General features: G+C 44.1%; 1 protein-coding gene across 1 annotated transcript in view; it reads left to right on the top strand.

Annotated features, from left to right (window-relative positions):
• Positions 1-18,804, top strand: part of LOC144761599 (protein unc-93 homolog A-like) — a 340,831-nt gene that overhangs the window by 310,046 nt on the left and 11,981 nt on the right. The window contains exon 8 of the mRNA XM_078646899.1: positions 4,053-4,184. Within this exon, the coding sequence (XP_078503025.1) occupies positions 4,053-4,184 (132 nt within the window). The remainder of the gene's footprint in view (positions 1-4,052; positions 4,185-18,804) is intronic.

The following is an 18,804-nucleotide window of genomic DNA, read 5'->3' as shown; positions in this document are numbered from 1 at the left end:
CATTGTAAATGCTTGTTTTCGTTGGAAAGGAAGGGGCCCAAAGACACCATTTGGGATCTATTGGTCAGAAAGGATACTAGCCAGGTCAAGGCAGCATCTGTTATCCCTATACCTCTCAGTCTGTCAATCAAGATTTCATGAGAGATGGTATCAAATGCTGCCGTGAGGTCCAGCAAAATCAGGACAGCTCTTTTCCCCTCGTCTTGCAGAAATTTGATGGAATCAGTGAGCTCAATAAGCGCCATCTCAGTTGAGTGTCTGGGACGAAAACCGGACTGTTGTGGGTGAAAGATATTATGGGTATCTAGAAAGTCTCTTAATTCTTGATACACTATCTGTTCAGTAATTTTCCCCAAGACTGGGAGGAGTGATAAGTCGGTGGTAGATTTATTATGTATCTTCATTAACGGCTTTACAATAGCCTTTTTCCATTCCTGAGGAACAACCCCTGAACTCAATGACGAATTAACAATGGCATTGATGGAGGAATTGACTACATCAATCAGCTGATGAAGTATCAAAGGAGGGCACGAATCGGAAGGTGCCCCAGACTTACATGCCAAAATGACTTCCCTAGTTTGAAGAAGAGAGGCCGATTGAAAGGCACTCAGGGTATAAGTCATATTGTCCCTTCTCCCTTGATGACAGACGGGAGAAGTAGAGGGGAGTTTAGGGAAGTCCCTCTGGATAAGCACAATCTTCTCCTCAAAGAAATCTGCAATTTGATTGCAGAGAGCTGCCGAGGGGGGAATTTTTGGCTGGAGAGCTTTAGGATGAGTAAAGGATTTAACTATAGAAAAAACTGTTTTCTGCTTATTCTGAGCCTCATTGATAGCCTTGGTGTAATGGTCTCTTTTGGCAAGTTTAATACTGGCCAGATAGGATTTCCTTTGTTGGACATAGGCAATTTTGGCTGATTGGTCGTAAGATTTCCTCCACTTCCGTTCCATTCTCCTGCATAATAAATGACTTTCTGCGAGCGTCTGTGAAAACCATGGGGCATTCGGTTTCGGCCTGGTAGCCTTGTATTGGCATCATTTTGGCAGGACACAATCTGTGATGACCTGATGCATCCAGGAATGAAAACTATTAGAATCATGAGACGCGTCCCCAGTAGGACTAGGGGCTTGCAGCTGTTGAAAGGAACTCGCCGTTATGATTTTGGCTACCTTCTTCCAATTAATGTTTCTGGTCGATGGCTGGTTAGCCCAGGATATTCTTGTCTGACCTACAAGACAGATATTGAACGGGATCAGGCTATGGTCTGTCCAAATTTGTGGGATAGGGCTAAGGGTTGATAAAGCCGGGAAGTTGGAACAAACACCATCTAATGTGTGTCCTGCGGAGTGGGTGGGTAATTTCACCAGTTGTTGTAGACCAAAAATGTCCAAGGTCTGATAAAAATGGGCAGATTGGACAGCGTTAATCGATTCTAGCTGGAGCTGGCTCTTCAGCTGGAGAGAGCAAGGCCTCCTTGTGGTGAGTATTACAGCTGCATATTGTAGCTTAAAAAATATTTTTTTAAATCTTAAATACATGTTGGTTTTCTGTTTAAGTAAAACTTTATTTTTTTTATTACTTTATTTTAAAAATACACCAAAATCCACTTAAAAACGTAGGTTAAAGTGACAGGCATAGTTAGTTATGGTAAAAATATATTTCTTCACGTTAAAAATCATTAGGAATTCACTGAAAAAAACAACGCTTAGAAGGGCAGTTATAGTTAGGATAGTTAGGTGACATTTTCAGTTAAAACATGCCATTTTAAATAAGCAAAACTGCTGAAATTCACCAGTTATAGTTATCTCAAGTAACTATAACGTATGCCCTAAAGTATTTATAACTTGAATATTTATGACTAAATGGGAAGGATTTAGGGGGGAGTAAGGTGGGGTTAAGAGAGTGCTAGGAGGAGTTTAGGGAGGGACATGCACCCACTCACAAAACAGTATGCCCATTTCTATTCACAGACTATGGGGGTCATTATGATGGCGGATTTTCCGCATACTCCGGGCCGGCGGTGGGTATGCGGGAAATCTGCCGAGGAGGCCTGAAAGACCCACCGCCAAATCAGGATGGCTGGTGGGTCTCACAATGTGTCCGCCGCTTTTCCGCCGCGGTCGGAAGGCGACCACGGCGGAAAAGCACTAACATGGCTGGCGGTGTCTATCAGACACCGCCAGCCATATTAGGATGTAGGGAAAGTAATGCTTTTCCGCGGCGGCTTTTCCGCCGTGGAAAAGCATACGGACAATCACTTTGGGGGCCCGTTGCGGGCCCCCTGGGTGAAGGTTGCGTGGGGGGTGCACATGGGGGGTACCTATGGTACCCTCTGCCTTTGCGTGCACGAAGCGGCAGGCACCGCGCGGTGCCTGCCGCTTTGTGCATGCAAATGCACAGCTTTCGTTTTTTACATTGCGGCGGGTGCTGCTTCAAGCTGCACCCGCCGCAATGTAAAACATACAGGATGTGACCGCCAGGGTGGCGGTCACATCCTAATTGCCATGGAGGGACCGCCGCTGCCCATGCGGACGGTCCCTCCTACTCAGGGGTGGCGGACGGACGCAAGTCCGTCCGCCATCCTAATCGGCCCCTATATCTCTAAAGTTACTGCACCCAAAAAGGACTCAAATCATTTGTAAATGGATCACAGCTCAGATCTGGCCAACCAATTAGTAGCAACATTACACTTGGAAATTGGGCTCCACCCCCGAATTCAGGGCTCGAAACATGCATGTCTACACTTTGTGGTAAGTTTACACTCATAAATGGTGAGTAACCCAAAATAGTAAATTGACTCCAAAGAGAATATTTACACATGTAGATTTACTCCCAGGTGTAAATTTTTTCCCCTTGTTATAGTAGCATACCATCAGGGGATGCTATTTGGTACAAAGTAATGCTAAGTAGTACAAAACTCTATTTGCATTACTTTTTTCTGGCTACTTTCCAGATCAAATCACGTTTTGTGCCAAGATATTGCAGCAGCTTGCATTACTTCTTTTGACTTTGCAAAAGGTTAACAAATCAGCCCTACTGTTTGTTTCCTATGCAAGTATGGTACTGCTCCTTAGGGCGTCATTTATGGGGTTTAGACACAAGGCAGTGCAGCAAGTTACGTCAAAGTGAAAGGACAGGAATGCACCGTAATTATCCAATACATTGCATTCCTGTCCTTTCCCCATTCACTGGTGCTGTTTCTTCAGCCTAGTACCAATGCAGGCACACTTTCACCATGGTGCATGGGTGCCTGCGTTGTAGGCAGGATTGTTTTTGTGCAGAAAGGAACACCTTCCTGCCTGAAAAAAAATCCATAGAGGTGTTTGCCTACATCTATTGAAAAAACGAGGACAAATAAAGATATTTATCCTTGTTACTGCTGTCCTGAGGAGGTGTAAGATTATGACGTATTCCCAGGTCTACAAGTCCCTGTAAATCTGGGAATGCATCAAAACCCATGGGAGTTGCGTGGGAACACCCACAGCAATGCCCATGGAAAGCCTCCCTTGTGCAGAGTAAGGTGACGTATCGATTTGCGCTGCATCCCCTTACTCGAGATTTATGAGGCCACTTAAAGCCACACAATGTGGCTTTGTGTGACTTCATAAAGTTGACTCAGAGGCTTGTGTCATGCATGTACCACTTTGCGTGGTGTAAACGTGGTACAAGGCTCTCATAAATATGCCCCTAGGTGTTGAATTTATTTTGCTGGTTGAACAGTTGGCTGGTTAACGGAAAAAAAGAGCAAAGTGTTTCTTGTGTTGGTGACTGATGTACACCAGCCTTCGCTCTGAAGCTTTGCTCAAGCTGATAATGCACATCTCTTGCTTAAACAATATTTTTGATCCACGTCATAGGAAAGGATTTCCTCTTCCTTTTTTCAAATTTGCGTTATCTTTATTCACTAGAATCTGAACGCCGTAACCTATGCAATTAATTGATATATTTTATTTTTTTCACTAAGTAGATCTGAAATTAAAAGTTTCTGAGACCATAACACAGATCATCGAACAATAATCCTACATATGTTATGATTACTTTCTCCCACACAGCCGCAGTTACAAGCGCTTCCTGTATAATTGCCCTACTGCTGTGGAGACCTCACCCTGATCAGTTTGCTGTGTTTTTTATCTTCCCTGCTCTCTGGAGTATGGCTGATGCCATCTGCCTGACACTGCTGAATGGTAAGAAATGTTCATGAGATGGACTGGTCTTGCATACCGATCCTTATCGGTCTACTTAATGTATGTGTGACCTTGTGCGATCCACTTTCTCCCAGTATCTCAACTGAATCACCTGTAATTGTTTTGCCCTCAGAAAGTAATTTGGTGTGAGTTGTAATAGAGATTTCTATTCCTCGCTTTGAGAGTTACACATATAAATGGGGTGATCTGAGATCCTGAACTCAGAAGGGCTAGAAGTTTGCAAGATTGGCCAAATACAATCAGATTCAGAAAAGGGGGTGGTGATGAACAGAGTGCCTGAATTAAGCAGACCACTCTTACCCAGTCCAAAGATCAGGGCTTGATCCATCACCGTTTTTTAGCTCACTGCACCATCCCAGCTCAGAACTTGGCTATATGCAAATTAGTCTGTTCCTGTCCCAGTGCATGATGGGAACAGGGCAAACCAAACTACCAAGCCAATTCCTATACTGGGAAGGAAACAAGCTTCCGGGGACCGGTTTCTGCCATTTCAGGCGTCATCGGCCCGGCTTGCTTGAATCCTGATGGTGCAATGAGCAAGGGACTCACATCTGAGTATACCCTTCCACACTTATGGTGGACAAAATGATTCAGAAAAGGGGGCGGTGATGAACAGAGTGCCTGAATTAAGCAGACCACTCTTACCCAGTCCAAAGATCAGGGCTTGATCCATCACCGTTTTTTAGCTCACTGCACCATCCCAGCTCAGAACTTGGCTATATGCAAATTAGTCTGTTCCTGTCCCAGTGCATGATGGGAACAGGGCAAACCAAACTACCAAGCCAATTCTTATACTGGGAAGGAAACAAGCTTCCGGGGACCGGTTTCTGCCATTTCAGGCGTCGTCGGCCCGGCTTGCTTGAATCCTGATGGTGCAATGAGCAAGGGACTCACATCTGAGTATACCCTTCCACGCTTATGGTGGACAAAATTATTCAGAAAAGGGGGTGGTGATGAACAGAGTGCCTGAATTAAGCAGACCACTCTTACCCAGTCCAAAGATCAGGGCTTGATCCATCACCGTTTTTTAGCTCACTGCACCATCCCAGCTCAGAACTTGGCTATATGCAAATTAGTCTGTTCCTGTCCCAGTGCATGATGGGAACAGGGCAAACCAAACTACCAAGCCAATTCTTATACTGGGAAGGAAACAAGCTTCCGGGGACCGGTTTCTGCCATTTCAGGCATCGTCGGCCCGGCTTGCTTGAATCCTGATGGTGCAATGAGCAAGGGACTCACATCTGTGTATACCCTTCCACGCTTATGGTGGACAAAATGATTCAGAAAAGGGGGTGGTGATGAACAGAGTGCCTGAATTAAGCAGACCACTCTTACCCAGTCCAAAGATCAGGGCTTGATCCATCACCGTTTTTTAGCTCACTGCACCATCCCAGCTCAGAACTTGGCTATATGCAAATTAGTCTGTTCCTGGCCCAGTGCATCATGGGAACAGGGCAGACCAAACTACCAAGCCAATTCTTCACCAGAAAGGATACAAGCTACCGGGGACCGGTTTCTGGCATTTCAGCCTCGTCGGCCCGGCTTGCTTGAATCCTGATGGAGCAGTGAGCAAGGGACTCATGTCTGAGTATACCCTGCCACACCTATAGTGGCCAAAAACGATTCAGAAAAGGGGGTGGTGATGAACAGAGTGTCTGAATTAAGCAGACCACTCTTACCCAGTCCAAAGATCAGGGCTTGATCCATCACCGTTATTTAGCTCACTGCCCCATCCCAGCTCAGAACCTGGCTATATGCAAATTAGTCTGTCCCTGGCCCAGTGCATCATGGGAACAGGGCAGACCAAACTACCAAGCCAATTCTTCACCAGAAAGGATACAAGCTACCGGGGACCGGTTTCTGGCATTTCAGCCTCGTCGGCCCGGCTTGCTTGAATCCTGATGGAGCAGTGAGCAAGGGACTCATGTCTGAGTATGCAACTTATTCAGAACGCTGCGCTCAGCTGAATATGAAGATTCCGGTACGCTCTTCGGTTGCGGCCCCCCTGCCAAGTCTACATGGCAGGAGCACACATAGAAACAGCAAAACCTTGGAGAAATAAAGCAGTTCTCCTTGTTTTACCTGTTTAAGACCAGGTTTTCCCTGGTCTTAATTTTGGTGCTGCCCCATATTTACGCTGCCCTTTTAAATAGGGGGCTGCATCAAAATCAATGGATGTTGCGGTGAAACGCCCATCGGAATGCCTATTGCCCACCACTTTCACGCTAAGTATAGCGTGAAAGGGTATCTTATGTACAAGGCGGCGTTAAGCCACATTAAGTTAAGCTAAGTCACGCTAAGACAACAACCAGAAGCTGCCCAGATCTTGAGATTGACTAGCTTATATGTCTGGACTCTGAGGAACAGTGAACATTTTCTTGGATTGTCACTTTTACTGTGTAAAATGGTCTTTGGGTATGATTACTCCCACACAGGATGTCCGTGGAAAGTTAAAATTCATTGAATTAAAAACTCAGCTTTTATATACAAATTTGTATTTGGTTTATTCTATTTCTATTGTTTTTTGGGAAGATTTATTTAAAAACATTGCAGCACATTGTGCTAGAGGGCAAGAGCAATCCAGAGCTCAATCTATTAAAATATAGCGCTGCCGCTCTCTTCTCCAAAGCTGTTGCACAAACAAGCTGCCTAGCACCAAGCGCACACATTTGCACAATAGTATGTGTGATATCAAGCATGGGTTTTATACCAATATGCGTAGATAAACTTTAATTATTTTCACACATTGGATGTGTGCTAGACAGTGCAGCGCACATGCAATGCGTTAAAAGTTAGGAGAGCAAAAGGCTCCTCCTACTTAGCACTTGCCCCATGAAAGCAATATTTGTAATGCAAAGTCCAGTCTAACAATTTTAGTAGATAGGGCTTTGCATAAAAAAAAAACACGGTCATAGTTTGGGAACATCCATGTACCACAGGTTGGATGCCTCCTTGAAAACTTGATGAATCTGCCATTAGTGAGTAATTCAATCGCAGAGTTCAGACATGTCCATCACTGTGCAATAGGTGTGCTAGAACTCCTTGCAAAGAACACAACAGCTGTTAGAGTGGTCCCTTGCATGGTCTGCAGCATTGACTTCATACTGTGCCCCTCTCCCTGGGAGCTTGCTCTCCCCATTCCCTTAGTTGCATGCTCCCCCAATCCCTGCACAATTAAAATCTCCCCCTCTAATTGGGTGCTTCATCTCTCGCTCTTCCCTATCCCTAGGTGCCTGCTAATCAACCTCTTGCTGTATCAATGCTCTTTCTACTCTCACTGGGTGCCTGCACTCCTCCTCTCTGATACGCTTTCTGTGCCTCTCACTGTGTGCCTGTGCTTTCTGCTGTCCCTACGATCTCCCATCCCCTTCGGCCATGAGTTCCACCTTCCTCCCCTCTTTATTGCTGCACAGAAGTCTTCCTGGGTGTCTGCTGTCTCATTATGTCTAGTTCCCTGCTCCCTATCCCTCCTTGTGTGCCAGATGTTTACTCTGACAGAGTGGTTGACCTCCTCCTTTCTATTGGTGGCCACATTCCCCCTCTTCAGGATGAGTGTTCTTCCCCTTTCCCAGCACACTCTTCTCATCCCTCTTCTCCCCTGCCTGCCCTTCATCATTCTCTGAGTGCATGCTGCACTTCTTAACCCAGTAACCTTACTCTCCTCCCTCTCCTTGGGTATATGCTAGCTCACTTGGTGCTTGCACACTCTCTGTCTCTTTCTCTCTCTGTGGACACTTGCACTCTCCATCCCGGTGGGTCCTGCTCTCCTCTTTCCCAGTAAGACTGCTCTCTCGTCTCTACCTCCAATTTTCCATCGGTCGCTCTGTGTGCTTTTTGACTGCCTCTCCTTCTGTACCCACTCAGTGCCCTGTCCCTGTTCTTTCCCCCATTCATGTCTGGCTGCTCTCATACTGGCCCTGGTTGCCTAGACCTCTGGCCATTAGTTTGGTGCCTTCTCAGCACTGTCTCTTGATGCCAGCTCTCCCAGGATACCTGCTTTCTGAATACTGTGTGCTTACATTTATCCTCTATTTGTGTGCACGCACTGCCCCTCTACCTGGATACCTGCTCTCTCCCACTTTACCAGTGTGCTTGTTCCTTCCTTGGGCACCCATCTCCCTTTCTGATTTCTCCTCTCATGCTCATTCTAGAGGCTTGCTTTCAGTCAATGGTTCGTTCTGCAGTGCTTTTGTTGCTGGATATATCTACTATACCACCCTTTATGGTCACAGACTAATTCCTCTTTAAACTTAGGCCACCTGCCTCAGAGGGCTACAGCATGGCCCCAACTTCTCTACTCCTGAATGAATTGTGCCACACACTTTCAAAACTGTCATGTGCTGATGCTTCTTCTTTTAGGGACACCATAACATGGTACCTCTATTGAGAACCAGACAATTTTTATTAGCCCTTCAACCAATCGCTTTGTTTCAGAGACAGAAAGGTGCTGCTGAAACTTGCACAAATATGCTTTGCACATGCACACCTTTCATGATATGGCCCATGCTCTGTCAGAGTTGCCCTGCCCTACTAGCTACAGGGTCATCATTCAGGCCATTTCCAACTTGCTCATTTTCATAGTCTTTTACATAAGTGTTTAGGTGTGTTATGGTGCCTGGCTTCAGGTTGATGATACCTTCCTGCATGATGATGCCGTTCTAGTTCTGGGTTAGGCAGTGTTGCGCAGGAACCAGCCAGGCAAAAATCAGGAAAGAAGCAAATAGCATATGAGCAGGACATTGTAGCGAGTGCTCTGTCTCAGCCCCTAATGCACGTGGGCCTTATATGAACCGCATCGATGCGGCGGCTTTTCCCGCTGTACGCGGCAATTTTAAAATTACCGCGTTACATGACGAGCTCAGCTCGTCATCAGCGCACGGCAGGTTACGCTCATGACGAGCTGAGCTCGTCATCAGCCAGGAAGGGGTTAATCTGTGTGACACATATGTACGATGCTGATTATGACTGATATGTAGAGCAATTGTCACCTATCACCAACTCCATTTGTTATGCATCATTATCATTTGTCAGTCTGATAATTACATTGGGTGATTCTTAGCCATACCTGAATGAAGGTGAGAAATCTTGCACTGGCAATGAGGAAGGCACAGAACACACATTGTGACACAGCCCTTGATCTTGCACAAATAACACATTAACACTACAGCTCACAGCAGGATCACTTTAGTGTCCGAAGATGACAAGCCATTTGCAAATGCAGGTAAAAGTTCTTCTGAATATGTACCTGTATAATCAACTTCACCTTCTGCATCACCTTCCTAAGACATTGTCCTTGTGAGGGCCATAGCTTTTTATATTAACTGATACCAACAATCCCGTGTCCAGGAGGTGTCGATGGATAAAGGACGTTGACATTTACACAGAAGTCCTGGGTCTAGAGATTGTAAAATGCCTTGTTTCTTTACTAGTAGATTGTGTGGGCTCTGATACTTGTTACATCATCTACCAGTCTGATGATAATGAATGATCATAATATGAAGGTCTGAAAAATTGGTTCATAATAGATTTTCTGTCCAAGAGAAATGTTGATTATCAGCACTACCAGTTTCATTCAACGAGGTTGAAGGAGCATGTATATATTGGGTTTATCAACTACAAAAGTGAAGAAGACCTCAGATCTCAGATCTTTGCTGGCTGTGAATCGGCTGCTTTCAGACCGAAGCTACTACAGAAACCTAGAAAGCTTGAAGCCATCATTTTTATTGCGTCTACATCCAGAACTATAGAATATCAAGCAGAAGTCATGAGTAGACACAAAATGAAAACTGAAACAGGAGAATCAGTAATTCACATCAAAGATCTGCGCTTTACTGATGTCAGCTCCAAACAGATGTGTTCCCAAGAGAAAATGAAGACCTATCAAGGGTAGAGAGCTCTTGCCTCCTTCCAATTGCAAGGGAGATTTGTACTTGTCAGATCCTGGAGTAATCGTAAGAATGATTCTAACTATGAACCCAATCTATATGTGGTCAATTGATGACACTGGGTTCATGACTATTTTATGGTCAGATGGACACTACATTACACAAAAGCCTTCTTTCTCCTGGACATTACATCGGGACGCTTTTGAACAGTTATCTGACGAAGAATTCATTCTTGCAGACAGTTACTCTGCGGAAGAAGATCAATAAGATAGTGAAATTCCAGATGAAGGCTAAAATATCTCAAATGACCACGTATCCTGCCATTCACTCTCCATTCCATTCTCTCTCCAGCTTGTCACACTGCCTCACCCTCTGTCTGTCAACCTGAAGCAGTCTCAAATGTAAATACTCCTCACTCTCTCACTTATGTTGTATCTCTTGTCTTTTCCACTTACCTGCCAAGGCCAAAAAGCTAAACTGTAGCTCCAGAGCATAAATAAATGAACTAATGTGGTGAGTAAATTTAATTTAAGGGGTGAGAGGATGTAGAGTTATTATGATGCTTGGCTTCTGAATGCATCACTTCACTCCATGATGATGCCTCCCTAGCTATAAGCTGGGAAGAGAAGCATGTGCGGGATCTAGGCGGGTCATAATCAAAAAGCATAAGAAGTGCACCCCAGCAGAACATCTTCACAAGTGCTTCAATTCAAGCCTGATGCATGAAGGCATCATGTTATCCTGCATGACAAGTACTGGAATACTGAATGTGATTGATACATTCACATATAGTCACTTTCAGTGTCCAAATCCATTTGTTATGCTTGGTCATCATTTGTCTGTCCGACAAGTACATTTGGTGACTCTCTGCAGTACCTACCTGAAGGTGAGAGATTTTTACTTAGGGGGTGGACCAACGTCCGCCTCTCTGGTGTATGAACATCCGTCTATCTTTACTGCCAGACACTAATTCAATAACGCAAGGTCAACTCAGGCCTTATGCAAATGTCAGTCATAACTGGTCCGGGAAGAAAATTCCCACTTGAACATTGGTCAGAATCTGATCAAATATCTTGACTACAGTAGGGCATGCTGTACTACTAAATACAACAACATGTGGTTTTTAGCTACTCACTCAGCACGCTGCCCTGTTACATGGCAAGGAGTGAAATAGGATTGCCGTTAATAGGTGAAAGAGAGCTTGACATTAATATACTGTTATTCAAAATAATCCGTCTTAAAATGTAATTTATTTTATATTCAATTAAATAAATAACGGCAGGATATGCTTCAAAGTATGCAGAAGATATGATAGACCAATTTTGCATACTCCCTCTTTACCATCAACTAAAGGGGAATCATATATATGTCAACAAATGGAGGACAAAAGTTTACATTTTCTCTTTCCTGAAAACGAACACACTTAAAAATCTAACTCATACTCCCATCAGTTTCAATATAAACATAGAAAGGGAAAGGTCTCAATAAGCCATAAAGAAAACAACGGGGATATATGACTGTAGAAGCTATTAGGCCGTCTACCCTTACCATACAAGACAGATTGAAGGAAATCCGACCCATACCAGAGCAAAACCAAAGAGGATGCTGGACGGAGTGTTGAACAATGCAAGCACTCACCCCCAGTCAACTGATCTGGGTTTAATCCATCATTATTCTTTAACTCACTCCGCCACCCCAGTTCAGACATGGCCATATGCAAATCAGTCTGACCCTGTGCCTCATGGGAACAATCCAGCCCCAACTGCCAAGCCATGCCTTCCCTCGACCGGAAACAAGCATCCTGGGACTGGTTTCTGGCTAATCAGCCATCATCAGCCAGACTAGCTTGAATCCAGTGGCAAAGTGAGCAAGGGACTCATGTCTGAGCATACCCTGTCAACTTGGGGCGAACAAAGCAAAACCAAAGGGGATGATGGACGGAGTGTTGAACAATGCAAGCACTCACCCCCAGTCAACTGATCTGGGTTTAATCCATCATCATTCTTTAGCTCACTCCACCACCCCAGTTCAGACATGGCCATATGCAAATCAGTCTGACCCTGTGCCTTATGGCAACAGTCCAGCCCGAACTGCCAAGCCATGCCTTCCCTGGACCGGAAAGACCCATACCAGAACCATGGGGTACAGAACAAGCAATACTGGATATAATAGAATAGCCCCTGCCCAGGGGAGGACCCGCCAGCGACATACTGAGCAGCCCGGTGCCACCATTGCCCCTAACAGGGGACCGCCTCCATCCCTATACAACAGCCAGGTACAGCACATTTGAATCGGCGGATCCTCACAAAATGATATTCACCCCTGCAGTACAAATCAGACACTCTCAACAGATCAAACATACTAAAACTTGTGAAGCACATCCCCTTATTGTCATTCATCATCAAAAGTGAAGACATAGCAAGGATACAGTTTGATGTCAAAGGGTAAGACAAATTTGAGAAAATCAACAATAATATCATTGTGAGATGCTAGCTCATTAAAAAGAAAGGCCGGTTCATGGAAAGCAGGATCTTAGTTCAGACAATGGAGAGAGAAACATTTCCATACATTCTAAGTCAACCCTCAACATACAGCCTAAAGAAAGGGATTACTAAAGGAAACAAGGAGGGCCAAAACCAACCTAGCTTATACAAACCTCAACATTCAGTATCAGACAGAAGGTCAGAAGTATGCTGAAGAGTCATATCCACTCAGAGTATCACCCCAGATCACATGACCGGCGTCGCCAACTGGGACTGGGTCGCCTCCAGCCTATCCTTAGGGAATCTGAGATGCTCCTAGCACAAGGCATGCCAAGGTCTCAACATAGTGACCTGGAAAGTGGCAGGAATCATTAAGATCATACAGAGAGATGACCTATTAGCATTTCTGGAACAAACAGACATTATCTGTCTCCAAGAGACATGGGCATTAAAACCCATATTGCTACCCAGGTATGCTGAACATCAAAAGCCTGATAAAAGCTCCACTTGTTTGGGAAACCCTCAGGAGGGGCATCAATCCACATTAAGCACTCAGTAAATCTGTCCTTCCATGAAATTAACAGCAAATCAGAAATACTTCAAGCAGACATAATAAAAGGCCTCTGTGGCTACAGAGGATCACAGCCAACACTAATCATTAATGTCTACTGTAAAGCTCACGGAGCCAGCGGGCTGGAAAAAATAGAAATCTTAATTGGGCGAATCACTACAAGGCATTCACACTGGCATGGAAATGGTCCTGGAGGGGGACTTCAACATGCATTACCTGGGAGAAGATGGAACAAACACCGGACATGCAGTGAGACAACTTTGAAGTCCACACACTTTCTTACGGTCTTATAATTTGGAATCAGTACAGAACTCAGCAAAAAAGCACAAACCTTGGGTCAATTACCCCCCTCCCTTTCAACAATCAAACCACAATTGACTAATGGACCAACTTCAAAAGCGACAGGCTTCTATCGGTGCTGGACATTGAGGGGAAGCCTATGCTAGTATACTTCTTCAGAAGCTAGCCAACTGGTCCTCCGCTGAGGGCTTGCTGCCCTTTTACCAAACAGGATTTCGAGCGGGAGGATCTACAATAGACAACATTGTCGCCATCTCTTATCTTGCCCATCAGGCTGTCAATCATAACTGTTGTACAGTTTCCACTTTCTCAATAGGAACTGTTAGTTTGTTGGACAACAGAAAAGTTGGGATGGTTCAGACTTATTCTATGCACCCCCTCAGGATATGTTGACCTTTAGTCCTACTAGCTCACAGTGCCACCATAAGTACCCCTAAACCTAATGAGGTAGCATATGGTTTGGGCAACCTCAGAACATGACAACCCTGACTCCCCAGGGAATCGTGGTAACAGATCTAGAACCTTTTCGCTCAGTCACTCGTGCGTGCTCAGGAGGATACACAAGAAATACACAAAGAGGCGTTTCAATATATATTGAACCATTGTGATTCATGTATAAAATATATGCACTGCAATGATTAATAGACAGAAGCAGATACAAGTGATTAGCAATATAAGTGAAAAAGATGAACAATTCCACCATTGTGCTAAAAAAGTGTATGTATGCTGGCATATAAGTGCTGAACATAGTGTACTCCTACCATGTGCTCCCTAACCTAGTTGCCTAGTGTGGGTGTTCTGCCGAGAATTCCCTGCTGGATGATCTAACTCCCCGATTACCGTAGGTAAGTGTGTGCAGGTCCCCGCCTTAGTCACAAGTTGGACTACCCTCCTCACTGAGGGTAAACAAAGAATCAGCTGGGCTGCAACTTCAACTCAATAACCTCGCAATGACAGCAGAGTGCTCCTGTGATTTGAGCACGAAATGTGTGTTTATTTATAACATCATCCATGCTTCTGTGTCAAGGCTTCAGCCAGGCTGACATTTGTGTATTCGCTTGTGAAAGCCATGTCTCCTCATGGACGAATAACAAACAACATTTGCACAATTGAGCCCAGGCCTTGTAATTATGTTCAAGATGTAATGATAGGGTACTTACGAAGTGGAACTGTAAGCAATGTGGTTTCAGAGGAACTAGTCCTGCACTGTCATGCAAGCAAATGTTTGTCAAAAGTCATTGTGTAGAAAAGAAGGAAACTTAAGAAACACGTGCATGTAAAGATGGCAGGGTTTCTTCATGGGCCTAACCTAGCCACATGACTTAACACTGTACTCATTTCACTTTTTTCAATGACTATTCCTCAGACTATGGTGGAGTAGTCCAGCACATCCTCTGGCAGAAATTAGAGAGGTGGAAAATCTGTCCCAAATTACTGCGGGACAACATGTCACTCTATACCAATACATGGGTGAGAATCAAGCTCTCGGGGGATACAGCAACAGCAAAACTTACCACCGACCAGGGGTTAGAAGAGGGGTGCGTGCTCGCCCCAATCCTACATAACCTATATACTGCTGATTTGGGCCCGGCATTATCCCACGCCAACCCAGCTACCCTGAGAATTGGAGTCAGGAAAATTCACTTCATGCAATATGGAGACGACCTCGTCCTTTTAGATAATATGAAAGTAGAGCTCCAGAAGGACCTGAAATCCCGTAATGTGTTTAAACAAACTCGTGGCCAATACTAGTAAATCTAAAATTGAGATTTCGGGGCGCTACCTGAAAAAAAGGCTCATGAAATGGAGGCTGGGGTCACAGAGACTCGACTATGTACAAAACTAAAACTATCTTGAGTTCTGTTGCGCGAAACGGGCAAACCAACCATGCATCTACTAAAGATGAAGGCCAAAGGAAAGATAGTCACACATGCCCTCTGCAAATTAAATAACACCCTTGACAGTCCAACGGCCATCAGGAGGGTGCTCAGGGCTAAACTCCTGCCATCAGTAAACTTCGCGGAACAAGCCTTCCCATGTTTGATGGCTGCTGAACTCGATAAACTCCAATGTACGGGGTACAATAAATGTTTCAACTGCCACCCTCCACAAAAAACACTTTGATTAGACTCGAATCTAGCCTCCGTAACCACAAAATCGAGTGCATTGCTGCCTTGGCCATATATTTTAATATGACAACTGCTGTACCTGAGAATATAATGAAGCCATAATCCAGTCAATCTTTGAAAGCAAGAACAATCCCTGGTCCACTAACCTTGAAGCGGGAGTGGATATCCTAAACCTTACAGTGAAGAACTAGGCCCCAGATACCACTAATTACACAGCCATCAAATTGGTGATAAAAAAGCAACTTAAACTCTGCTTAGGGGAAATGGACACCAAAATGCTACAAGTGAGAAACCTACACGCTTCCTTGATGATACCCCAAATAAACCAGTCAAGCAAACCACATTTTTAACAGGCATTGGGAAAATGTGGTTTTAAAAACATTATTTTGGCAATACTGGTGCCACTTCCAATCAGGGAACTGAGCCCTGCCTGGAAATCACTTGAAAATATTCTACATTGCAGACTGTGCAACTATAGAAGGTAATTGCTGGCTCACATAATACTTGGTTGCTCTGGACTGCAAATCGCCCGTCACACACTCCTGAGGCCTATTCTTCTACAGCAGGGCACACACTGGGTAATAGAGGCTCAGTAGAGGCTCAAAAACTCTTATCCTCCCTGGAAACATTCCAAACTTGGAAAATGTATATACCAAGCCCATCCCCTGGGGCAAGCCGTCGGAGTCCCCTGTCCAATGGCCAGTTTTCGCCCTACCCTGGAGCACAGAGCAGTCAAGTGCACAATTGACTCTGCCACCGCTACATCAGCCCTAGGGCACTGGACTTTGCACTGGATCACTTTGATCCCTGCACTTGAGAAGGTTTTTTCTTTAAAATACCCTGTGTTGCTGCTCTGAAAAGGTTTTATTCTTTCATCCACCAGGTCATAAACTAACTGCTCTTAAAGAAAAAAATATAATAATAATAACCCGTTTGCTGCTTTGAGAAGTTTCATTTTCGTAATCATTTTTGTAATTAATAATGTATCTCGAATATGGTTTTATATTGGCTATTGTCTTATTTTACACTGTTTTTACATGTGTAATTGTTTCAAGTAATCATAGAATAAAATATTCATTTATTCGTTAACATAGCATAACATGACATTCTGCAGTCTGCTCTGGGCATAAGACATATTTCATTCCTTCAAGCAGTTTTGGAAGGTTGTCTTGGTCCAGTCTTAAAGCTTGTTAAAGATTTTAGCCAGTTATTGAAACGCCTTCCGGTTCAGGCATGCAGCTGTCCAGTGCCATGATAGTGCTCAGTAATCACCATCAATTGTTTCACTAATTTACACAAGGCTGCAGATTAAATTTATCTACTGAATGGAGCAGTGCGTCCGGTAAAATCACGTCACTCCATTTCTCTCTCAGAGAGATCCAATGAGTTTCCATGACAACGTCCTTTGAGTTTATGTTCCTGAAATCTCTTATAACTCTTCTCAAAAGAAATGTGCCCTAGTACTCTTATCAAAATATTCTGTTCCTAAACTATTTCTAAAGCAGTAGCAAATCATAACGAAGCCACACCTAGTGAAGATTACATATTAAAAATATAAATATGTCAATATATACGGTAATGGAAAGGCGGGATTTTACCTCTAGAGTCTGCTTACCATTCTCCAGAATGCCGTCACAGGTCGACTAGACCTTTTTACCTGTCATAGAGTGAATTAGGCAACCCTGTCTATAGATTCAACAACAATTTTAGAAATCCCAATAGCTTCCCCCAAGAACCACTGACCAAACTAAGTTTGAAGATTTATTACATAACCAAAAACAACTGAAGATACAAGCACCTCAGGAAGAGGTTCAAAAGATACACTGGGACTAATACAAACATAATTCTACGGAAAAGTCTCAAGCGACTGATGAATAATACGAGAATCAATTCCAGAATCATCAGACTGAACATAATAGCTATAACCTGGGTTCTAGTACTCATTGGGATAATAGACATAAGTTCAAATTAGTCTGTCCCTACTCTATACTAGGTGACATCCCTACTTAACAACAGTCCATCCTAGCAAAAGGTGTCAGCCGTGGTGACTTCCAAAGAAGTTCACCCACGTCCTCTGAAATCAGGTGTAATTCTCAATCCTAGCTAAGCTCCTTGCCATCCGACTGCTCTCTCTAGCTCCTCAGCCCATCTGCTCTGTCTCCACCCTCGGGGTGCTGTCCCTAATACGAAACCCCACAATGTGAATGACACGCCTTCAGGTACGCCCCTCTCGGAGGTGTTAACTTCGAAACTTTCCAGGATGGCTCTTTTCCATCTTTGTCCGTGCAGACGTCCTTGGGTCCCAGACTCTTCATCGCTTCTAGTTGCTTCTTCAAATTCCTGGTCTACTCCTCCATGTCTGAGTCTAGCATTTCTAACTCTCATACACAATGGGCCCTTCTACTCTATAATCTACTTGGTGATGCACCTGCAAAGGAATATACGCAAATAGGCTCACAGTCTAATAATGTTGCAACATCTTCTAAAAGCCTCTTTTATAAAACATTTCCACATCTATATGCTTAAGCAAAACTTTCAACAGGCCTGCATCAATTCTATGAACTAGGCCTCAGCTTGATTTAAAGGCCCAACAGTCTACATTAGCAATCCCTTGTTTCACTAGGCCTCCAACCTTAACAGCAAATACATTTTCTACTTTAAGCTAATTGTCAAATATAAAAGGCACAGTTAACTTCAATAAGCAGATCTAAATGCACAATAGTGCTCGATTAAACGCACTCCTCAAAAATGAAAGATTTCATTTTAACGACATTTCTAGGTTATACAGCAAGTGTGGATGTAATTCATAACCGTGGCTCTTCAGATTTCTAATACAAGTTACTCTAGTTCTCCATCCCACATTACATCTAAGCATGATTAAAGTCCTCTATATATACGGGTGCTGACTACTTGTACATATGATGCACCCCTACAAATTTCACTGTAAATGGCGCTCTCTCAGTTCCCCCCTTTGATGACCTGTGTCATCACCACCTTACATCATCCTCAGGGTAAGAACGGCTCTAAACCGTGCTCGTGGCCATTTTCCCTCGCTTGAGCATTTCCAACGCTCTCAAGCTGCGGTATTGACTGTCCTGCAGCCTCTCCATTCGTACCTCTTGCGCTCCTATTGATCTCGCCAATCTATTGGACTTGTACCATTTGTACAACCTCACCAAACCCCACAATCCAATCACACATGCCACTGCTATGATAAGGGGTTTCAGTACA

Source organism: Lissotriton helveticus, chromosome 6 (genome assembly GCF_964261635.1).
Source record: "Lissotriton helveticus chromosome 6, aLisHel1.1, whole genome shotgun sequence".
In the NCBI taxonomy this organism is placed as follows: domain Eukaryota; kingdom Metazoa; phylum Chordata; class Amphibia; order Caudata; family Salamandridae; genus Lissotriton; species Lissotriton helveticus.
This window is presented reverse-complemented; position numbering and strand designations above follow the sequence as displayed.